The sequence below is a fragment of the Zonotrichia leucophrys genome, chromosome 7 (assembly GCF_028769735.1).
Source record: "Zonotrichia leucophrys gambelii isolate GWCS_2022_RI chromosome 7, RI_Zleu_2.0, whole genome shotgun sequence".
NCBI classification, from domain to species: domain Eukaryota; kingdom Metazoa; phylum Chordata; class Aves; order Passeriformes; family Passerellidae; genus Zonotrichia; species Zonotrichia leucophrys.
Genome location: NC_088177.1, coordinates 32,207,011 through 32,229,197, shown reverse-complemented (window position 1 = coordinate 32,229,197; position 22,187 = coordinate 32,207,011). Strand labels below are relative to the sequence as shown.

The 22,187-nt window shown below is 39.6% G+C and overlaps 1 protein-coding gene across 2 annotated transcripts in view; it reads left to right on the top strand.

The window, feature by feature from the left end:
- The window catches only part of CNTNAP5 (contactin associated protein family member 5), a 267,969-nt gene that overhangs the window by 236,711 nt on the left and 9,071 nt on the right, over positions 1–22,187 (top strand). For both annotated transcript variants that reach the window (XM_064718412.1, XM_064718411.1), the window contains exons 21-24: positions 6,496–6,626; positions 8,100–8,184; positions 17,730–17,948; positions 22,101–22,172. In XM_064718412.1, coding sequence (XP_064574482.1) covers positions 6,496–6,626; positions 8,100–8,184; positions 17,730–17,948; positions 22,101–22,172 — 507 coding nt within the window. The remainder of the gene's footprint in view (positions 1–6,495; positions 6,627–8,099; positions 8,185–17,729; positions 17,949–22,100; positions 22,173–22,187) is intronic.

Here is a 22,187-nt window from a genome sequence, read left to right as displayed (position 1 = left end):
ACCCAAACCATTCTATGATTCTGCGATAGCCTTTGTTAATGAAGGGTCTAAAATATCAAAGAATCTGTAGGAAAGGTAGTGTTTAAAATTTACTAGAATAAACCTTAGCATCAGAAAGCAAGTGCTTTCAGAGAGATTTAACTGCAACTGAAACCCTCAGTTCTCTTCTTCATATTTATATTCAATCACCTTCAGGGAAAGAAAAGATAGTTAATATTGCATCACTTTGTAAAAGAAACAATAAACACTTCCTTCACAAAAAGAAATACCTGAGAATGCAGAGATAATGATGATGACTAATAGTGGGTTTCTTAAATTGCTCCTGCCTTGGAGGTTTCATGTCATTTTCCAACAGATGAACATTCATGTATTTTAACAGTGGATAAACTGGTAAAGTTTATAAAGAAGGAAGATGTTTGTCAGCATAAACTAGTAAAGTTTATAAAGAAGGAAGATGTTTGTCAGCAGCCATCAAGCTGGTAGATCCCAAATTGTCGCAGCACTCTGTCTATTTGCCTCCAGGGTACATAAAAGCACCACTGTGCATGCTTACCCATGAGCTGAACTGCAGGGACAGTTCCCTGCAGTTTTTTATTTTCCCACATCCATGGGTTACCCCTATTCCCATTTTAGACCCAGCCACATCATGTACATGAGCTGTTTTATTCAGATAAGAGGTTCCCTTAAAATCACTGCAATAAGCTCTGTGTTTAGGCCACTCAGTGTGTGCATCACGAGCTCTCGGACTGTGGTCCTCTGGGTCATTTTTTAGATTTTGCTATATTTTCTATCTTTGAAGCAAGAAGCATCTGCCCATTGCTTGTTAATTGCTGGTCAGTCTGTGTTCAGCCAACTGGCAGCTGGTGGGAATGAGATGTCTGTGAAGGTTAAACACATTTCTCAGTCACGTAAGGGAACCAGCTACATTTATTGATGTTTAAGTGACAATCTCAATCTGGGTCCAGCTGTCTAGCAGGATTGTGGAGTGAACTGAGGTCATGGGCCTCCAGATAGGCTCCTTTTGCTGTGTGTGTTTTTTTTCTAAGTTGAAGAAATGCAATGTGAAGAGCAAGTGCTGTTTTTCTTTTTTTTTTTTTTTTTCTTAAATAGAGGATGGCCTAAATATGACCCTTGAGTCCTGAATGTCTCAAGCATTGAGTGAGAGGCATTCAAATAATACTCAAATAATCTCCTATTTTTTTAATTACAGAAAGAGACTGCAAAAAATTGAGTGGTGGATTTTTCTTTTAAACCCTATGAAACAGTAATGTCTAAGCAAGTGTAATGGCTGAGTAGTGATATCAGCAACATGTTCAACAGTTTTTTTCTTTGTTTTTTCTATGCAAAACAAATAGCAAGAGCCACCTCCTAAATAAATGCAAGTACTTTCTTAGTTAAATGCCACTGGACACTGAAGAGATGGGCTCTGTTCTTAAAATCACCAGCAGCACTTCCAATGGAGAGTAAATTTACTGAGTAAATATCCCTGGGGAGAAGCTGCTAATTAAGGAACATGTTTCTAAGCCAGCTGCTCCTAACTGAGAAAACAGTGGTTCATTTTTAAATATCTAGGCTATGAAGAGGGACACTGCCACCCTGAAACTGTGCAAGTTCCCAGAGATATATTTTGTGGTAGACATGACTGAATAGTGTCATGTGTTGTTCTGCAATCAGGAGTGAACAAACATTTATACCTCATTTGCTGCAAATGGCTTTTGAGCCAATACTTTATTTTTTTCTAATTTAATTTTTTTTTCATAATTGCAACATCAGTAGCCTCACTAATATATTCCACCCTTTGTTTAATTTATGCTTTCCTTAATTATTTTCTCTTTCAGCTACAGCTTGGGTGAGTCTGGAGAATGTGTGTGGTGGTGTAGTTAAAGTCTAGCAGTCCAACAAGGGTGACTGCCAATTTGAGACAGCTGTAAGAAGCTTTGTTATCCTAAACACTTTGCTGGGTGACTCTGAGGCAGCAAGACATGCAGGGGTTGTCCAGTGCCCTTTTATCTAATGCAGTGTTTCACTATTTCATACATGCACTTTTACCCCAGATCAGAGCTGTCAGCTGCCCTGGTTTAAATGTGTAAGTGATGCTACACTATGGTGATAAATTTGTACGTTTTACATGTGCCACCCACATGTGCTCCCTGAATTAACCTCAACTTCTCTGAGCAGAGCAAGATGTCTCACCAGCTGCTCCAGCCAGTTTAAGTCATTAAAAAGTGCTGTTGAAGTTGGCGAGAGTCGTTGGGTTCAATTTGGGCTCGTTTAAAACCGGTTTCCATAAATAAAGGTCCTGCAGAGAAGTCTCAGACTCACACAGATGCCATTCCCTTCCTTGCTGTTTGGTCCTTCAAGATGAAATGACACAAGACCCGTGGTCCTGGTGACAAGGCTGACAAGAATTTGACTTAAGAATGATGGATTTACAGACCAAATTCCTGATAATTGATTTCACTTTTATGCAAAGCTGCTTTAATCTTGTTGCCAAATACCTAGCACTGGCTGAGGTCTTTCAAACAAGCGAGTCTTTTCTGAGCTGGCACATTCTGTGTAACATTTTCCCTTTTCTGGGTGATGATTTAAAAATTACTGTTTGATTTTCAACACAAGCTTTGGCAGTCCAGAATGAATGTAAAGTTGGAGGGCATAGGCCACAAAGCCAACAGATTATTTCTGATATTCCACTCAGATGCTGCTGTAGACACAGAGAGAAGAAAGGCAGCTCTCCTGTTGACATGTTCAATCAGCACAGCTTTGGGACATAGAATATGTAACACCATGGCCACACTTATTCTTCACACTGTTCAGTCTGGGAATATTTTTTTTTGTTCTTCAGACTGAACACTTTGAAATCTCTAACCAGTTTTGTGTCCTTATTACCACTAGACATAAGAGCTGCTACAGCAGCTCGTCCTCAGAAAAAGAAGCGGTTTGAAGGCACCATGCTGTTCCTGTAGCTGCCTGGAGGTTGGTTATGCTGGCACTGATCATTAGTGTTCTTCTAGCAAGTACAAGTGCTGGCCTCCATCATCATTGAAAGAGTGTCCTGGGAGTGTTTTGTTTCCGAAAAGCCACCTCAGACTTAGTCACCAGCATGGGATGGCATAAATCATGCCCTTTGGTCTCTGTTTCCCAGGACTTCCCTCTGCAGAAGGGAACCCCCAGGAATCCTGTTAAAATGGCTCTTAGCTGTTTGATATCTTCAGGGGGATGTCAATCAGCCCCACAGCTGTGGATTTTAGTGAGGACCACAGCGATGTGCAGAGAGCCAGCTTTGACTCTGGCAGTGGTCTCATCCCAGCAGCACGGCAGCCCAGGTGGAATCATTTCCTCAGGAAGGAATGAAAAGAAGCCACGCTGTGCTCGGTAACTCTGTGGCCAAGCCAAGCCTGCCCCCCTGTCAGGCTGCTCTAGGGGCAACATTCCAAAATGAAGGGGATGGGTAACTACAATCATCATGTGTGAATCTACTCTTACCTAATACTGCTGGGGTGATGAGCCCACTAAAATTTTCCAGCCCAAGGCAAAGAGAAGGATCTCTGTCTTCTCCTTTCTCTCTCTTCTTTATTGACTTAACAATTGTTCCAGCAATTCAACGTACATTAGAGAAGGAGCGCAACTGGTTGAGCATTGCTTGAGCATTATGACACTCCAGGTGTGCATGCTCAGACATGGAGAGCTGAAAAGAGGATGACAGGCATGACTACAACAAGACTGACAGAAATTACACTGCTCATGATTAGTGTGAACCCCTGTTGCGAGGCAAAAATGATGCAAAATAGAGAATAGGGAGAATGGAGCTGGTTTATACACTGATTTCCATTTGCAGTTTCTGACACTGGGCTGATGTGATGGAGAAAGTCAGTGGACCAGATAATCAAAATTCAGAGGACAAAATAAAATTCTTAATAATAATCCTAATTAACAATCCATTAATTTTGCTTGTCAAGTAATAAAATGGCAATTTAATCTGCCAGGAAAATTATTCTGTAATCTGAAGCAGAAGTTTTAGTATTGAATGCAAAGCAAAATAAGCTCTCATCTACAATGGTGAAAATTCAAAAGCACAACAGTAGATAAGGTCATGTACTTCTGGTTTATATTAATACATATTTGACCCCAGGCAAAGTGCCAACTTGAATTCAATAGTTTTGAAGAGCAGCTGTCCATAAAAAGAGTTGCCGCTGGAACTCAAAGCAATTTGACAAAATAAAATTCCATTCACCGATCTCTTTACATGATTTAATGTGAAATTGCACCACTTTAGAAAGTAAGATCTGTTCTCAATGGATGCCAAGAGCCTCCTCCATTGTCTCCCAAAAAATGGAACAGATGGTTTCTGGTTTAAAATCACTGCTTCCGTGACAAAGTCAATGGGTAAATCCCTGTTTGCTGCAGCTGAGAGCCTGGATAGACTGCATGTCATGCTGGCTCTCTTTGAACACAGATGTGCTGGTTGTTGTTGTTGATCACCTGCATACACCTGCATACATAATTATAATTTTATACACATCTTTGTTCGTGGCCTTCAAAAAGAGCAGAGTTTTTTTTCACATTTACAAACTTAAGCTCACAGACCACACCCAAGCCCTGTTCCATTTTGTGCTTTACATCCCTTTCAAAGGCTCCAGGTAAGAGACAGCCTATAAAGAGCTTCTGCTGAGACATGAATTTTAGTTTGGACCAGCCTTTTAGATTACCATATCTTAGTTCCAGTTTACTCTGTGTGGTCATCTTGGCTGTGGTGTCAGGGTCAGTCAACCTTTCTGCTTTCTATCAGCTCTCCCACTGCCCAGAGCAAGAACTTCCTTGCATTGGGCTTCTTTTCTCATGTATTTCTAAAGTGTTTCTGAGATGTTTACACTGTTAATCCCTGTTGATGCATCTTCCAGTCAGTACCAGATAATGTGATGGTGATTTAGTTTGGACCTTTGAGTGTGACAGTCATGGTGATAGACAGCACCTCCTTGCCCTCACTATGCAGTGAGGGCTGGGAGCTCTTCACTATGGTTTGGGGCAGCTGAATTGGGACCTATAATATCACACTGAATAATTTAGCAGCTTTTATTGACCTTGATGTCTTCACAAATTCCCCTCTAATGTCCGTAGCTATGTGTGAGAATTTAAATGCTTTTCATTGCTTTTTTTTTTTTCATTTTCACTTTAAAATTTCTCCTGGTCCAGCAGACTTCTCAATCAGCTAAAAAGCCTTCATCCTAGAAGTTTATTCTCATTTTCCCTCTTGATTTTGAAAGCTTTTTTTCTATCCTACAAATCCCAGAGAGTGTCAGTGCTCATCTGGGACATACTGAATTTTGTAAAACTTTTTTTTTTTAAGTACAGCTCTTAGGAGGAAAACATCCTGGCAAGGTAAAAGGAGGGAGAATGATCTTAACTGGACTAGGGATTCCATCTTGAATGACTACCAACTTCTGAGGTGTGTAGAGGTGGAAAAATTCCTGACAATTTTCAGAACAGGGAATAAATGCAGGACCATTTCTCAGGGTTGGGGTGCTGTCAGAATTTATTTTCTCTTTGGGGACAGTTTAAAACAGCAATAGAAAAGCTTTTGAACTATACAGTACTACAGTTCCATGAATTTTGGTTGCTGATGCATAAAAAGAGTTCAGAAATTTTAAGATTTTTTTTTCTTTGCCACTCAATTCCCAGAAAAGTATGCTTGAAAGGATTTTACCAGAATAGATCCTTTTTCTTTTAGATTATGCCATATGTAGCTCCATGTGTGTATATATCTATACCATCTATATCTATCTATATCTATAATCTATACACAATTCCTGTAGTCGTTTGTTGAAGGATTGAAATTCATACCGGATTCCTCATTTCCTTGTGCATTTTGTTTTGTTACAATACTGTTATTTATCAGAAGTCACAAGCTTATTTTGATAGCAAGACAGAATGAGATGTTTAGCATTCATTTTTATATGAAGTAAATTAATTCCTTGAAATATGTTAGAAGTAAAGGTTCTTCTTTATTTCATATAACTGATAACGTAAGTACAAGACTTTAAGTGTTTGGAATTTACTTACAATTTTTACTGTTGTCGCTGTTACATCTGGATGAAAATAAATTATAAAACCCCAGCATTATCAGTTTAGCAGAGCAGTGCAAGCCCTGCATGCCCTCTGCTGGAAGTGATCCCTTGCAGGATGATGTAGATCAGCTGTGGCAGTGCTCAGTGTCTGACCTGCAGACAGACACACTCGCCTTTGATATACTTAGTTACTCATTAAGTTATGTGTTTCCATAGCAGTTTGTTAACTCAGTAGGAAGGAAAGCTCCTCCAGTGCATTATTTTCTTCACACTTTTCATTACAGCTTGAACTCTTTCAGCCTTCTTCTTGACTTATTAACCTTGTTACTCCATAGCAATATAAAGAAAATTAGTTATTTGTTGTGGAAAGTTATTGAATGATATCACATCACTGACACAGGTTTTCTATGTACAATTTTTCTCTGCTTTTAAGGAAGTTTACAGGTCCGATACAAGCTGAGTAAGGATGGGCTCCTCATTTTCACCATTGACTCTGGAAATTTTGCCAACCGAGAGCTGCACCGTGTGAAGATTAACAGGGAAGGCAGAGAGCTCGTCATTCAGGTATGGCACGGCTTGTGCTGGGTGGCAAATAACACTACAGGCCACAGACACTGGCACAGGTAGCCCAGAGAAGTTGTGGATTCCCATCTCTGGAAGTGTTCAAGTCCAGATTGCTCTGAGAACCTGTCAGTGGGTGCTGTTCCCTGTGCACAGCACGAGGGCTGGAATGAGATGGTCTTTAAGGTCCCTTCCTGCCCAAGCCATTGTATGATTTATGAATTCTAGGAATCAGACTCCCTGATCTCAGTGCCTGATCAGGGGCAGGAGGCAAAGGTTTCACGCTCATCCTGCAGCAGAACAGCCCTGTAGCTTCAAGCAGAGCTCCACCTGGACCCTCAAAGAGTGCCCAACAGTGGTGGGTGTTTTCCATTGAAAGGTCTTCCCTTGCTTCTGACAAAATGTGAATTAGGAAACACCTTTGGCCAGAAGTTCATCTGGACCACTGGAGTGGTTCTGGGGCTTAGGAATGTCTGTGTGATCTGTAGTCTCCATTGAAACACACAGTAGGGATCATGGAAAAGCTGCAAAAGGGAGAAAAAAAGCTGAGGAATTCAATTTTGGTTAGGGTATATTTCCCAAAGGAGAATGTGACCCCAGCTGCCTTATCCTCTCACAGAAAAGGAAAAGCTGAGGGAATGCAGGGTGCAGTCAGCATGTACATGGCACTGCCCCATCCTAGAAACTGGAAGCAAGCCATGCTGAGTGTGACAACCTCAAGAGGGACAAAACCCCTCCCCTGCCTTGTTGCCCTGCATCACCTGTTTTTCCAAGGTAGGGAGAAGAGGACCATCTTGCTGCTCCTTCTGCTTTTCTTCTAAGGCTAATTATAGCCATCCATATTGCAAAACAGGTTGGCTAGATCTGGGCAAAAATCGTTTAACAAGGAAAGGTGGCAGAGTCTATAGAGAGAGGTTGTATCTTAAGGAATAGAATGAAAAGATAGAAACACACAGTGTTGCATTTTTCATCTCTACAGTTTCCATCTCTGGGTGGTAAAATCACACATCACACAACTACAGTGGGTAGGCCTCATTATCTAAGAAGAAGGGTTATGCTAAAAGCCAGGGTTTTCCTCAAGTACCAGTCTTCTATTGTCTGCTGCTCTGTGGTTTTCTTCTGTGCAGAACTAATTCTTCACAATACATTTCTAGAGTGGCCTCCTTTGAGTGTATTTTGAAGTGACTAGACATGGATTTTGGGAAGCAGGGGGATTTCAGGGTCAAACATTTTAAGCTTTTCTGCAGGGGAAGTTTCTTCAAAGTCCTTTATATGACTATTCTGGTATACCTTTCAGCTTCTCATGCTAAAATCAAAGCACATCCACTTTGCTATCTTTAGAAACTGAATCACGCTTGGGGGCAGAATTAACAGATTGGCAGCTGAGAACATTCCCAGAAGTTTGCAATGAGTACAATGAGATCTAGGGGTGTCCATGTACTGTTGTACTGAAGTAATGATATTGACCTTTTTCAGGTTGATCAAGTTCTCAAACTCAAACACAACTTTTCTGAGATTGATTTCAAGGCCATTAAGTCACTCACCTTGGGCAAGGTCACAGGTAGGTTCTACTAAATATACTCCTGATTCATGAGATGTTGCAGTGCTGGAATTAGTCTGTGCTGTGTGTTGGGTTTTTGATAGAATTGCGGGTTTGTTTGGATGGTTTTTGCTGGAAGAGTTGGCCTGAGCGTTCCAGTACTCTATTTATATATCTCATCAATGCAAAACTTTGGCAGCTTTACTTGTTTGCATTGATAGCAATATTAAGTGCTCCAACTGCTCCCCCCAGTGAAGTGATTCATACAGCCTCTGTGGCTGCACAGGGCAGCATCTTAGCCTAATGATACCATTTTGCTGACTGCAGCTTCCTCCTCTCCAGCCATTTCTGTTTCCTAATGATAAGAACAGCACAATGGAGCCTTCATCCTCCTGCCCTTTTTTTCACTGCCAGTCTTTTTCCATTTGAATTCTGCAAGGAATATTGCACATAGCACTTAGGCCACAATTCTGCATGTTCTGTACATGTTTCCTTGATCTTTACTCCTCCACACTAGAAAGCCATTACAAGCCCTGGAAAACCCTGCCTGAAATTTAGAAAATAGAACTGCTCTTTTTTATTGTCAAGTATGTCATATTCCTTTATATTAGAGTCTTGTTCTTTCCCAGTAAGATTCTAAAAACCTTCTTTACAGACATTTCAGTCCTTTGTTCAAATTGGACCTCCATATCAAGCCTGACATCTGAGTCACCATTGCAATTTTATATGTTTCATTATTAGCACACGAGGCCTGTGGGACTGGCAGCTAGACAGGCTCTACAGACATCCCCTGGTGCCTGCTTGTGCAGTGTAACTCTGAAGAGTGATAATGGTGCATTCTGCATCGTGTTTAATTAAGTAGATTAAGAGCAGGACCTGATTATCCCCTTAGTTATATATAATGGGGTTTTTTTCAGAATGCAGCTGCCTTCCAAGCCTTTGTGGACAGGTTTGGGAACCTGACAGTTTTCAGCCCAATTCAGAGCTAAGCTAAAATTCCAACTTTGTCAGCGTTTAGCTGTAGTGCTAAAAATCTAAAAGGACATTACTCATCCTGACCTCTACCTAGAACTCTAGCTATAGACACCAAATAAATAAAGCAAGGATTTTTTTTTTACCAGAAAGATGGAAGGTAGCACAAAGCCCTTCAAAAATGTAGCCAGGAAGCTGACATGGTGCAGCTCAGCATTATGGAGAGAAACTAGGTTGAGTCACAAAAATATTATTAACTTCACAAGTGCAAATTGTTGCAAAGCCAAAAAGTCCAGGTGTATCTCCAAAGGTCAGCCATTCAGTTCCACTGAAGACCATTGACTTTTACCCTTCCTTTATTTCTGTCTTGCCCCAAAGTTTATTGAGGTTTTGTTTTAGTATAACAATAGTTCATATTCTGTAATGGCACTAAAGCCATAAGCTTGGCCATCCAGCTGGTGAAATACTATTGCCATACTGGAAATGACACAATGCATCCCAGCAAGTCACTTTAATTCCAGCCTAATTCTAATCCCAGGTTTTTTTTTTCTTTTGTTAAGTGAATTTCCACAAACTGTTTCTTCTATGTTAGGATTTAATTTTCCAGGTTTTATCCCACAGCAATAGCTATGCTGAGTCCTTGTGCCCTCAGAAAATCACAGACATTCCTCAGTCTTCTCCCTCCAGGATAAACACTCCCAGCTCTGTCAATCCTCTCTTCACAGGAGAGATGCTCTGGTCCCTAAATCACCTTTGCAGCCCTTCACTGAACTCACTCCAGTAAGTCCATGCTTTCCTCCCATTGGGAAGCTGTCTCTCTCTGCAAAGCTGCTTAGCAGCTGCTCAGCCCCAAACCAGTGCTGCTGGATGGGGTTCTTTCTAAACCAAGTGCAGATCTTCCCATTTCCCTTGCTGAAATGCAGTGTTCTTGTTTTCTCATTCCACCAGCTTGTCAGCATCCCTCTGAATGGTGACACAACTATCTGGTCTGCCAACTGCTCTCCACCATGTTTTATCTTCTCCAAACTTACTCAGGTTACACACTATTCCATGATGGAAAGAAATAAAGCCAAACCAGAAATTCCTACTGCTGCAATGTTAAGAGTATTGCTTTGTTGTACAAAGAGGAGAGCTAGACATTGTCATTTTGGGGCTGTGGAACTTACATAAGTATGTTAAATCATTATTTATCCTGGTGAATGGATAAAATGTTGACTATAGCTTATTTTAGTGATGGCTCGCCAGGTGAATCTGGGTGACTTAATCCAGCATCTGCCAAATTCTTCCTTCTCATTGCTCATGCCCTCAGCAAAGCATAAAACTTCCAGAGGCATGTGATGCTTTGGAGTAGACCTGGATGTCCTGTAGTGTTTATTTTGGATGCCACTGGGGTTGCACACCTAAAGGCATTCATTAGGAAATTTAAGTTCTACTGAAAGAGAACCCTGTAAAAGATTTTCTGTTCTACATGTCCTACATATCCATGCTATAATCTTCTAAAAATATGCCTCTCTTCTTTCCTGTCACATTCCTGCTCATTTGTCTGCTCTAACAGCCTCATCCTGGCTGCCTAATCAGATGATTACACCACCTTCTTTTTTGATTCCACCATTAATTTTCCACTGACTGGGAAATCTCAAAGAGGTCTTCCAGCAGGACATCATGAAAGCCTGAAACTCCTTCCTCACCAGATTTTCTTATGATAGCCATTTCAGCACAGCTGGAACTTATGAAAAGCGCACTTTTATAAAATGACCAGTTTTTTAAATCATAGTGTTTCCCCTGCTTCTACCCCTCCCCACCCCAGCCCCATTACACCTTCTTTAGGTACTTACACTCCAATATTTTTTTCTCCTTTTCAAACCGGCTATGTTTTTTTTCCAATGGCTGCCTTATTCACAGCTGCAGCTGTGAATTCTGGGGGAAAAACCCCCTCTGTTTTAGGCAGAGGAGTCTCACCTCGAATTGAAAACATAGGGACAGTCACTCTGCCACAGACTACTTGAATGACCTTGGGTAAGCCATTTATGTGCAGATATAAAGGTAAGCAGGCATTTTATTCCCACTGGAACCAGTCTGAGCTTTACTATCTCCCTTCTCTATCAGTAAAGCATAGATAATAGAACAGCACTGTATCAGAGGGGTGCTGGGAGGATAAAAGCATTAAAGGCTGTGAGCTCTTCAGATACACAGTAATGGGACCATATAGCTGCCTTGCAAAGATCAATCTAAATATAAGTGTGGCTTTGAAGACAAGGGAGTAAAAGGAAGCATCATTCAAGTAGCCAGCAGATGTCTGTTGAATTCATCTTCACTGTACCCAACAGCAATAGGAAAATACTATTATCTTGTAGTTTGTTGTCATTTTTACTTCACAAATATAGAGTCAGGACACAAAAGGACCTATCCAAAGCTCATTGGTATCAATGGGAGTTTTTCCATGGATTTTAGTGAGTACTGGCTTCAGGCCCCAAGTGGGTCATACACTTTATGGCAAAGCCTCAGTGAAATTTTAACCAGAGTCCCAGTTCATTTACTTTAAGTGCTCCTTGCAGAGATCATACTGCTGTATTTAACCACATGAACATCCTGACCTAACTGTGAGGCTGGCTCTGCTCTGAGCAACGGATTGAACTGCATGACCTTCAGAGGTGTCTTTGAACTTAAATTATTTTGTAATTCTCTGATCTCAGAGACACATTTGCATTTGTTTAGGTGTTGTCTATAAAAAGCTGTTATCCCAGTGGAAAATACAATTCATTTGTTTGCAGGTTTACTTTAATGAATCCTTGAAAACTTTTTACTGTGCCCTAACATGTCTAAATGTTTCACCATTATTGTCCCCGGAAAAAATGATCTCTGATGCAGAGAAGTGGATTTCATAGTTTGTGTATTTGTGTCTGTGCAATTTAATATTGTAGTTGTGTGGGAATACCAGAGTAAAAGGGTAGCACTGAAAGGATTCAAGAGGATTTTGAAGAAAAAGGTTGCAAGTATTTCTTTAGAACATATTAGTGTTGAGCTAATTTATTTGTGTCTTCAAAGTGATCAATTAGCAGACCTTCCCACACTGGTAGCATAAACGATTGTGTATTCTAGCACAGGAACGTGATATTTTTTATCTCTAAAAGCCTGAGCTAAAACACACTCAAGTTTCCACTGAGTCATTCAGCTTTGATATAAAGTGTACATAAAAGAAAGTTTATCTGGAAAGTAATTTTATTAAAATCATTATGTAGGTGCAGTACAATTCTTATGATTTCTACAATAGCTTTTCTTATTAAAAGTTCATGAGGAGAAAATGGAATCTGTACACTGAAGAGATCACAGAGCAGTTCATCCAAGAATATTATATAGGGGTAGATGATAATGGGATAATTAAATCACAAGGGGTAAATTGTCATTAACTCTGAAATACAAAAATTGCCTTAAACAATTACCTCCTTTTAGAGAGTTTCTATGAAAAATACTTAAGTCCATTTTTTCTTCTACTTTCTTTTTTTTAATGGAAAGACATTCCTGTTTTTAAGGTCACCAGATCACAATTTACAGTTTAAACAGTGCAATAGTATCTGCAAGAGATATTGGCTGGACTCTTCTGGTGACTGCAAAGTTAATTTCTTTGCTTCAGACTCTTCTTGCCCTAAATACCTATTTCTTAGACCATATTGTGAACAAGGATCTCTTAGGTGAATTTTGGGTGCCTTTAAAAGTCATTGGTTTTCCTCCTAGTAGTACAGTAAAGCATTAAGGAAAATGGGAATTACTACATAAGATAAAAGACCAAGATGGCAAGCACCTAAAGTAAGCAAATTTTGGCTACCCCAGGCAGTCCAAGCAATCCAAGGTCTAAGCTAATGCCATGAAGTCTCTATTGAAAAGAGGCCAGATCTATTCCAGCTTTTTCCCCAGCAATATCATTCACCCTATGATCATAACACCATGCTTAATATTTAGACAGACAGTTCTGCCTAAATAGAGTCCGAGGTCATCTGCTTCTATCCAGAAATTTTATTTTTAGACTGAATTCTTGCTACTTGAGTTGATTTTAGCTGTCTGCTTCTGGAACAAGCATGTATTCTACATCAGTATATGCTTTTGTACATCATCTCTCAATCTTCTTGCATATTTTCTTCTCTTTATAGATGTCTTCAGCCCATGCAGAATCACATAGGACTGGTTGTGTTGTGACAGATTAGGATTTACATGTCAAATATGACATGCTAACAAATTTCACATTGCAACTCCAAGTGCCTCATTTTCAATGATAAGCTGTCTCTGAGAAAACATAATAAATGCATGCCCTAAATTATCTCTGCAAAGCCTAATCAAACAAAAATCCTTCAATGTTACACTTGGCACAAAATGTTCAATTGCAACAAAACAATTCCAGGCTCATTGAGCTCGTTTGGGCATTCTGTTCATTGCTGGGGAGCCTCATGAGAAGGAAGTGCCTTCACTTTGCTCTTGCTGCTCCTTGCTTTTTCAGAAGTGCTTGGGAAGGGCATTGAATGTCTGAAGCCTGTCCCCTGTCCAAACTGATCCTGTCAATAAGCAAGAGTCAAACTGGTTGACCTCAGTTGTTACCAGGAAAATCTTCTGTGGTTTTCACTCCACTGTAATTGTGGCAGACTCACACCAGGAAATGAGATTATTCCATAGTTATATTTTGGGGTTCCAGGCTAACCCAAGATACACTTTCTGCCCTTTCTAACTGGATGATTAATGTCAGCAGTGTTTACTGAGATTGTTGATAGGCACAGCAGCACATTTCTCAAGGTACCTGCACAGTGCCTTGCAGTCAGCTCTTCTGAGACAGGTGCAGTGTGGAGGCTGCAAGTGTCAGTTACCTCAAGGTCGTGGATTCAAATCTGGTGACAATGTCCAAGAAATAATCTCGCCAGTCCTGTTCAGCACTTTGGCAAGATGAGGTTTAAGTTTCTGAGTGACATGAAAATAATGTTGATAAGGAAAGAACAAAAATATATTGAAAAATGTTTATGTTCCTGTTTTACACAATGATACCTTTAAAAAGAGGGTATTTTACCCACTCTCCCTGCGCAAAAATAACACTTTTGATTTGTGTTTGATTCCAGTTACCTTGTCCTACTTGTTATCATTTACTATGTCAATTTGCTGTTTCATTACTGAGCAGATTGATTCTTGGTCCTAGAGAATTCTCATGGAATTCTATTCATGATGAAAATTAATTTCCCATTACTGAGATACGAAGACTTAAAATTGCTTTATCTAAAATCTTAAAACAAGTGTGTTGTTTGTGGCAGAGGTGTATAATGAAACAGCAGGGGAACAGGATGTCTGATTTTCTGAATAGGAATAAGTTATGTTGATACCTATAATATAGATACTATCTATAAAGTTTAAAAAATACAACCACATGTTAGACTCAATCCTTGTTATTATGGAAAGCCATTGTAAATACATGGAAAACCAACATAAAGCTTGCTGAGCTGGGACATTGCAGACAGCTTCCAGGGATCAGCTACAGGACCCAACAAGAAGCCAGGCCAACTTATGCACAATTCAGCAGATAAAGCTTAAAAATTACTTCCTAAATGTAGGGGTAAACTTAATTTGTGGAGAATGAGCAGTTAAATCACTAAAAGCTGAAAAAGATTGCCTTCTTATTCTCCATGTAGAAATTAGCCAAAATAACTTATTCTCCAGTGCTGGGAACAGAAATGAAATGCTAAAATGTCAGAAGATCAAACCAAGCCATCAGCAGCAATTCAGTGTGATTTTCCAGACCAGTGAAATGCGTGGAAAGATTCCCAGCACTGCCAGGTCAGGGGAAGGCCACTGAAGTTTCTTATGACCTTGCTACAGCACAGACCATGGAACTTCACCGAGCTGCTTTTCTCACTGAGCACTGTCTCATACAGTGAAAACACCTTTTGGAAAAACATTTTATTGTGATGCAAAACCTGCAAAGGACAGAGTGTCCTTTCATGATGCTTTCATAGAGCTAACCGTGCCATTATCACAGATTTACATTGTCCTCTCAGGAATTCAGAGGGCAGCACAAGTTGTTCACAACCAAGTTGTGCAGCTTTCTTGTTGAGAACAGTGGAAGCCCTCCTTTCTGACAGACATTAGGCACCCACCAAAGCTCTGTGATAAAGAAAACTGTATCTGTGCATGTGGAATTGTTACCAGAGGACTCGAGGGTTGTTTTTCGTTTGTTCTTTTGATTTCTTTTTTTTTTTTTTCAAAATTCAGTCTTTCAACAACAAATCTCCAAGTTGTCATTCATGCAAAGCTTGCTTTGACAAAAGGCTCGTGGAATTGGCCCTTGATGTAGCTCCTAAAAATGCCCACAAAAGTACTGACTCTTAGACTTTTCAAGCTAGTGTACCATGAGAGAGGAACACATTATTTCTTTAGGCTTTACTTTTTGTACACTGGGGTTGAACAGAGCAGCTTAGATTGCCTGGTTATAAAAGATAGCATCCAATTCACCTTTTGTGTCAGAGCTAAGAAAACAATAAAAGCTGAGGGTAGGAATGTTTACAAAGGGCTTTATAAATTCAACAAAGATGGCAAATACTTCAAATCAGTCTTTTAGTATATACAAACCTTCTTGCAGGAACTTGGAAGCAATTCTTTGTCTGTTTCATAACATCTCAGCCAAAATCTCATTAAAAATCTGAATGCAGTCAATTCCTACTTACTTTCAGAAGAACAAATGTGAACTTCTGCAGGATTGCAGGTTTTCCAGTGGCAAAGCCTCACTGTTTCCCTTCCCATCTTGCAGCTCAGAGGCTGTGCCCCTGACAGCTCTGCAAACTGAGCATTTCTCCTGTAAGGCCCCTGGGAGGCCAAGCTGGTGCTGTACCATGCTTTGCTGAGGAACAGCCACACTCTTCTGCGTTATACTTCCACAAAGACACTCAAACATAATTAGAAATCTTTCTCAGCTAATTCCCTCTGGGTGCATGGCATAACAGTCACAGATCTTGAGCACAAAAATAATGTGTGATTTGGGCTGGCTTTGTGATTTTTTTCTGTATTTTCTTACACAAAAAAAGAAATTTATATAATTAAAATAGCAATTTCAGCTTTGAGAGAAGGCGCTTTTTTCCCCCTAAATCCTGACCACTTGTAGAACCATTGTATTTGAATAATAATGAAAAAATTTGACGTTATTTTAAAATTTACTATCTTATTCTTTGAAGATTTGAAAAAAAACTTGAGAAGCAAGGAGCCCTTATTTACCAGTGCCATTGGAAGTATTCCCAAAACTTCCAATGCTAGAAGGTTGGGTTTTTTTTTCCATTAGCAGGTATTTTTTAAGACTTTGAATAAGTTTTTATACTGTATCTGTGTGCATTTGTAGACTTTTTTCTTGTTTGATTGACCTAGATATAAAGCGCATCATGTTTGAGACCTCTGAGCACCATGAATTTCAATTTCTGGAAAGTAAATAATGTGAGTTTGGAGAAAATAGAAAATGTCTTCGCTGTCCTTCCCTGACTTTCCCAAACAATCTTTGATACTAAAACTTAGATAAAAAAACTTTTGGAATTTTTTACTGGCAAGGTGGAACATTGGAACAGGCTGCCCAAAGAAGTTTTGGATTCTCATCCCTGGAAGTGTTCAAGGCCAGCTTGGATGGGTTCCTGAGCAGCCAGGTCTAATAAGAGGTGTGCCTGCCCATGGCAGGGGCTTGGAATGAGATGATCTTTAAGGTTGCTTCCAAACCAAACCATTCTATGATAATATAAAAACCCTTGCCTTTGATTTGCTTTCACTTTGTGAAATTTAACTGAACACGTACCAACAGATAGGTTATTTGTGCTATTTTATCTACAGAATGGAAAATAAAACAGTGATATTTGTTTTAATTTTGATTTAGATAAGAACAGGTACAGTTTTACTCTTTATTTTATTAGTGAAATAGGGCTAGTAGAGTGAGAACCTGTCTAATAATGGGGAGATCCGTAGGAACTCCGACAGTAAAAAAGTAACATGAATAGATGCTTCAGAAAAGTTGAATAATAAACTCTTGAAGAAGGATGAGAAGCTGAGGTAAAAAGCCATTCAGTGACAGGCCACATAAAGTATTTTATGACAGAAAACACAGAGCAGGGTCTTTCATCCAAAGAGTGGAGGAGGCAGAATGCCTTGAAGGTGTGTTCCATATATGTGCAACTGATGCTGTTAGTAGATGCCAAAAAAATTTAGAGTATCAGCCCCAGCCTTCTGTGGAATTTAGTGTTGCTATTTTACTTAGTATTATTATTATTATTGATGTTGGTTTTGTTGTTATTGCTATCATTGTGGTTAGTAGATTTGATGTGCTAGATATTGTCCATTAGTAGAGAAAATGTATGAGGAAAAAAGTGCAGTACAGGCTTTTATGTGGAAAACAATTCAAGGTAAGTAGCATAATAGAGAAAGGACTTTGGGAACCTCATGGGTGAGTCCAGGGAGGACTCGTAGGCTGCTGAAGGGGAACCTGAACAGTTGAAATTGGATAGTAGATGTAAAAGGGGTGGGTAAGGCAAAAGAGGATTCATTTTTTTAATGTCTTCCTAAAACAGTTGCCAGAGTGTTTTTCTTTTGCACTGCAGACAGTTTGTCCCTGGACCCTGAAGTCTCCAAGGCAAATGCCTATGGTTTCACTGGCTGCCTGTCCTCTGTGCAGTACAACCACATCTCTCCCCTGAAGGCTGCCTTGCGCCACCCCAGCGTTGCTCCCGTGACTGTCCAGGGCTCCCTGACAGAATCCAGCTGTGCATCCATGATGGAAGCTGATGTGAACACAGCCACCACAATATATTCCTCATCAGGTGTGTCCTGCTGGGAGGGCATTCGGGGGGTTAAAGGATGCTGTAGAGTGAGGTTTCCTTCCTTTGCGCTGTAATGCAATTGTGACAGTATGAACAGTGGAACTGGGAAGTTCCCTTTTCTCTCAGAATCAGGAGTGTTGAGCATGGGCATCAGGATTAGCCAAGGCCCCTTTAAAAGTCATTGTTCTGAAATAATGTTTTCAGACTAAGTTCCTGGATTGCTTAAAACATGCCTGCCTAGAACAAACAAAAAGTCCCTAAGCTGTAGTGAAAAAGCTTTGAAAGTTTGGTTATGCACCTGATTTGTCATTCCTATCCACTCCAGATGATTCTGGTGCTGCAGATCTCAAAGGACAACCTAAATGTTACACAGATTCTGTATTCTAGTGGTGATAAAGCAATAGAAGTCATATAAAAAACAATTCAAATTTGTTCCTGCCCTAACAGAAATGAGCAAAAACTCTTGTACAAACCCCTTGGCATGTGTGACTTCCACTGAATGCTTGTACTTCATTCTCTCAGACTAAAGAGAGGGAGCACTACTTGAGCAGTACCAGCAAGATGATCCCAATTGTTTGTGTATCTTTTGCAATCCTGAAGCTGTCCTCTGGGAATCTGAAGTGTTTTGCATATGTGAATTTGTATGCAGAGAGGGAAGCTGAGAGCAGCTGGAAGTGTTGTCACCATGAACATGGACTATCAAGTCGCTGCTTTAGTCACCAGTGGATGTGGCAGGATTCTTAATGACCAGAAAAGGGTACAAATTAAAGGCTGGTTTTTGCCCCTTGACCTATAAAGCAACTTTCTCCTTTTTGATAACAAATAAAACTCTGGTTTAGATCACAATACAATTCCTTTCACATTCAAACTTACATCAAATCACCATTTCCTGCAGTTTTTGCCTAGGATGTTCAGCAGAAAACAAATGATGCTATTAGCATTCTGCAGAGGAAAAAGGCTGCTGATTACTCTGGAGAGTGGCTGCCAGTGTGCTTGTGCTCCTCCCCAGCCCCCCACTTCCTTCTCACTGCCTCCAGTTGTCTGAGGTGTCTGCTCTGATGCACAGACAAATGTGTCTTGTGAGCCCTGAATGGGCAATGATACTGAAAATATGAACTCTTTGCCCTGTGATCTGTCACCTCAATGATCTAATTTTTCTAAGATTTTAGAAAGCACTAAAACCTGAGGCTCAGAACTTCAGGGCAGAACACAGAGCAGAGTGTGGCATTTGAGCTTAAATATTTAAAGCATACAATCAGTTGCACTCTATTGTTAAGCACTGTTGCATCAGAAATGCAGAATTATTATAAAAACTTATGCCTGTCTTGGCACTCTGTGCTCTAAAATATGATTTCCTCTCAATGTGATGAATTATCTGACATTCCAGTCTCACTATTCACACTGGATTTGATTAAAGCCTGAATAAGAGCTTTAGAACAAGTGAGCTCTGAAGACTTCATGTCTTTATATGCTAAAGTAAAAGCAATGGGTGGTTGATTCTTGTTTAAAAAAAATTCCAATTTGTAGCAAATTATAATTTCTATAGATGTACTTGAGCATTACATTTTCACATGCAAAGGACACATTTTAAGAAATAAAAAGAAAACAGAGTCAAGGATTAACTTTCAAATTTAGTGTTCATATCTCAATTCATCACTTCCAATTTCTCATTATTGAATGTCTGTGAAGAAAAATAGAACTTCAAAGGAGGCTGTACATGTCTATGTCGATATTCTAATGTGCAGATACAACAAAAAAGCCCACTAGGAAAACTCTTAAAGTGTGTGAAAAAAGCCTTCTATATTTGTAACTTGAAACAATTGAAGCTGTTTCCTTCAGAAAGGAATACTTGTGTTCAAAAAAGTTTCCTCCAGACAGATATGGAATAAAATCCATTCACACAGTTATCTGAACACACTTCTTCTGATGAGGAAGCACAAAATGAGAGGTGGCTTACTGTGGTTTTTGATCTTTAACAAAGATCTGCAGATCACCTTCTTCCTCGCTGAGGCACATGTAAAGGTCTTGTTATTTTGAACTCTGTATTGATGGTATAGAGATAATAGACTTTTCCTATATTTTTTCTCAATATTAAACTGCTGTAAAAATTACAGAGGAGATTCAGGTGTATGAATGGTGGAGTCTTGAGCTGCCTGTACCCTGAGAGCATCTCTTGAAGAATTTAAAGTAAAAAAAAAAAGTCAGATACTTTAATTAAGTCTGGAACTACACAGAAAAGATTTGCTTCTGAAAGGCACCTTAAACAGTGAAGTTCTGTCTCACTGTGCTCATTGTGCTGAACCTGGTATTTCCAAACAAGCTCTGACTGGGTAGGGATATGCCAGGACAGCCTGGGCTGTAGCAACCATGAGATGGTGAAGTTGAGGATCCTCAGAGGAAGGAAAAAAGGCAGAAATGCATGACTGCAAGCTTTGACCTTCTCATGGACCTGCTTGGAGAATCCCACAGGATACAGACTTGGTAAGAGGAGTGGTGTGAGGCCCAGAGAGGTTGTAAAGTCTTCATCCTTGGATATATTCAAACCCCAAATGGATACAGCCCTGAGAACCTTTCCCTAATAGACTTGGATGTGAGTAGGGGGTTGGACTAGATGATTTCTAGGGAGCCTTGTGACCTCAGCAGGGCTTCCAACCTCAGTGAACCAAGCTGTAATGCCATCAGTTTTATCTCAGAGGAGGAGGAGGATGTCCTGTTAAGGTCCTAGATGAGACCCAGTGTTGCTATTCCTTGGCTTCAGAGTGTATTGTGTTCCCAGTGGAGATGGCTCTGCTGTTACAGGCCATCTGCTGCACTGTAAAAAACCATCCTCTCCTTGTATCCTGATTTTATTTCTCAGGCAAAATGTAATTCTTGGGGCTTGTGGCTGTTGCTTCCATTCTGAAACTGCTCTTCAACTTTTGTTCTGTTTTCTTCTCAGTGCTTAAATTCCAGTAACTAAAAATAGTGAAGTGCTGATTGCATTAGGTGTCAATCTTAAATAGTCTTTTAGGCACAAATAACATCTTATATAATTTTAATAAAAATTTAATTTCATACTTTTTCGTACATAGTTAATAATTTTTCATTATTTTTTGACTAGTGCCATGCATTGGCACCAGTTGTGATTTTTTCTGTAGTACAGGAGAACTGTTGTAGAACAGATGTAAATTTTTAATTGTCTCTGAAGTCACTGGCTTCAGCTGAGGGATGGGGTAAAAAATATCTCACCAAACTTCCATTATCCAGAAAGTTAACTCACCTTCAATGTGAAATAATGAATGCTCTCCTCTTCTAGTTTGTGAAAAGAAATGAGTCACACTATCAATTTCTGACAGCCATCTTAGGGTATAAAATAATTGTAGGTTGTTCTCCTCTTTGACTAAATTTTAAAAAAAGTCCTAAATTGCTAGTTTTGATTTATATAACTCATGTATACTGAAAAATAAAGTGAGATTAATCTACTGATGATGTACAATATTATTACCGTGATCTAATTTTGAATTTAGCCATGTTTTAGCTTATGATCAGAGGCCTGAGATTAGGATAAATAACCTCAGATTTCCTTTCCAGTCTAACCTTTTGTATGATTCATTCTATATTATTTGTGTGTAAAAGTCCATTTTTATTCCCGTTCCAGTCCCACAAATGTAGTAGATGAGATGTGCCAAGCAGAGACTGCTTCTCTTTTGGGATTGAATTCAAGTTGTATATCTCATCTATAAGATAGGTCAGATCTAAATCTGCCCAGGATCCCTTTCTTTTGGCTTATTTCTAGTATCATTTCTTAGGTAACAATAAAAAAGATACTAATACATCTCCGACTGAGAAAAGCTCCCAGTAGGATGTTTAGTTAAAATGTCTCTCTGATTCTTCTGATGAACTGAAACAACACTTTCAGGTGTTAATGTGAAACTTTCTGTTTCCTTTTACATATGCTCTTAATAGCATTTGCTCCTGAAGGTGTAGAATAAAATTGTTCTGCAAACTCATTTTATTTTTCAGACCCTTCTGGTTCAGTTCTCCAATCCCTCAAATTACATCTTCTGAAAACAGGTAGAATTCATGAGAGTGAGAGGGCACTTCTGTCTAAGCCACAGGGAAAATGAACAGTTGATACAGAAAATAAGTTCTTTTTTGTTTAACCAACTGCAGATCCTTTTGGGAAGACAGATGAAAGAGAACCTCTCACCAATGCAGTCAGAAGTGATTCAGCTGTGATTGGAGGTAACTTCATTTTTA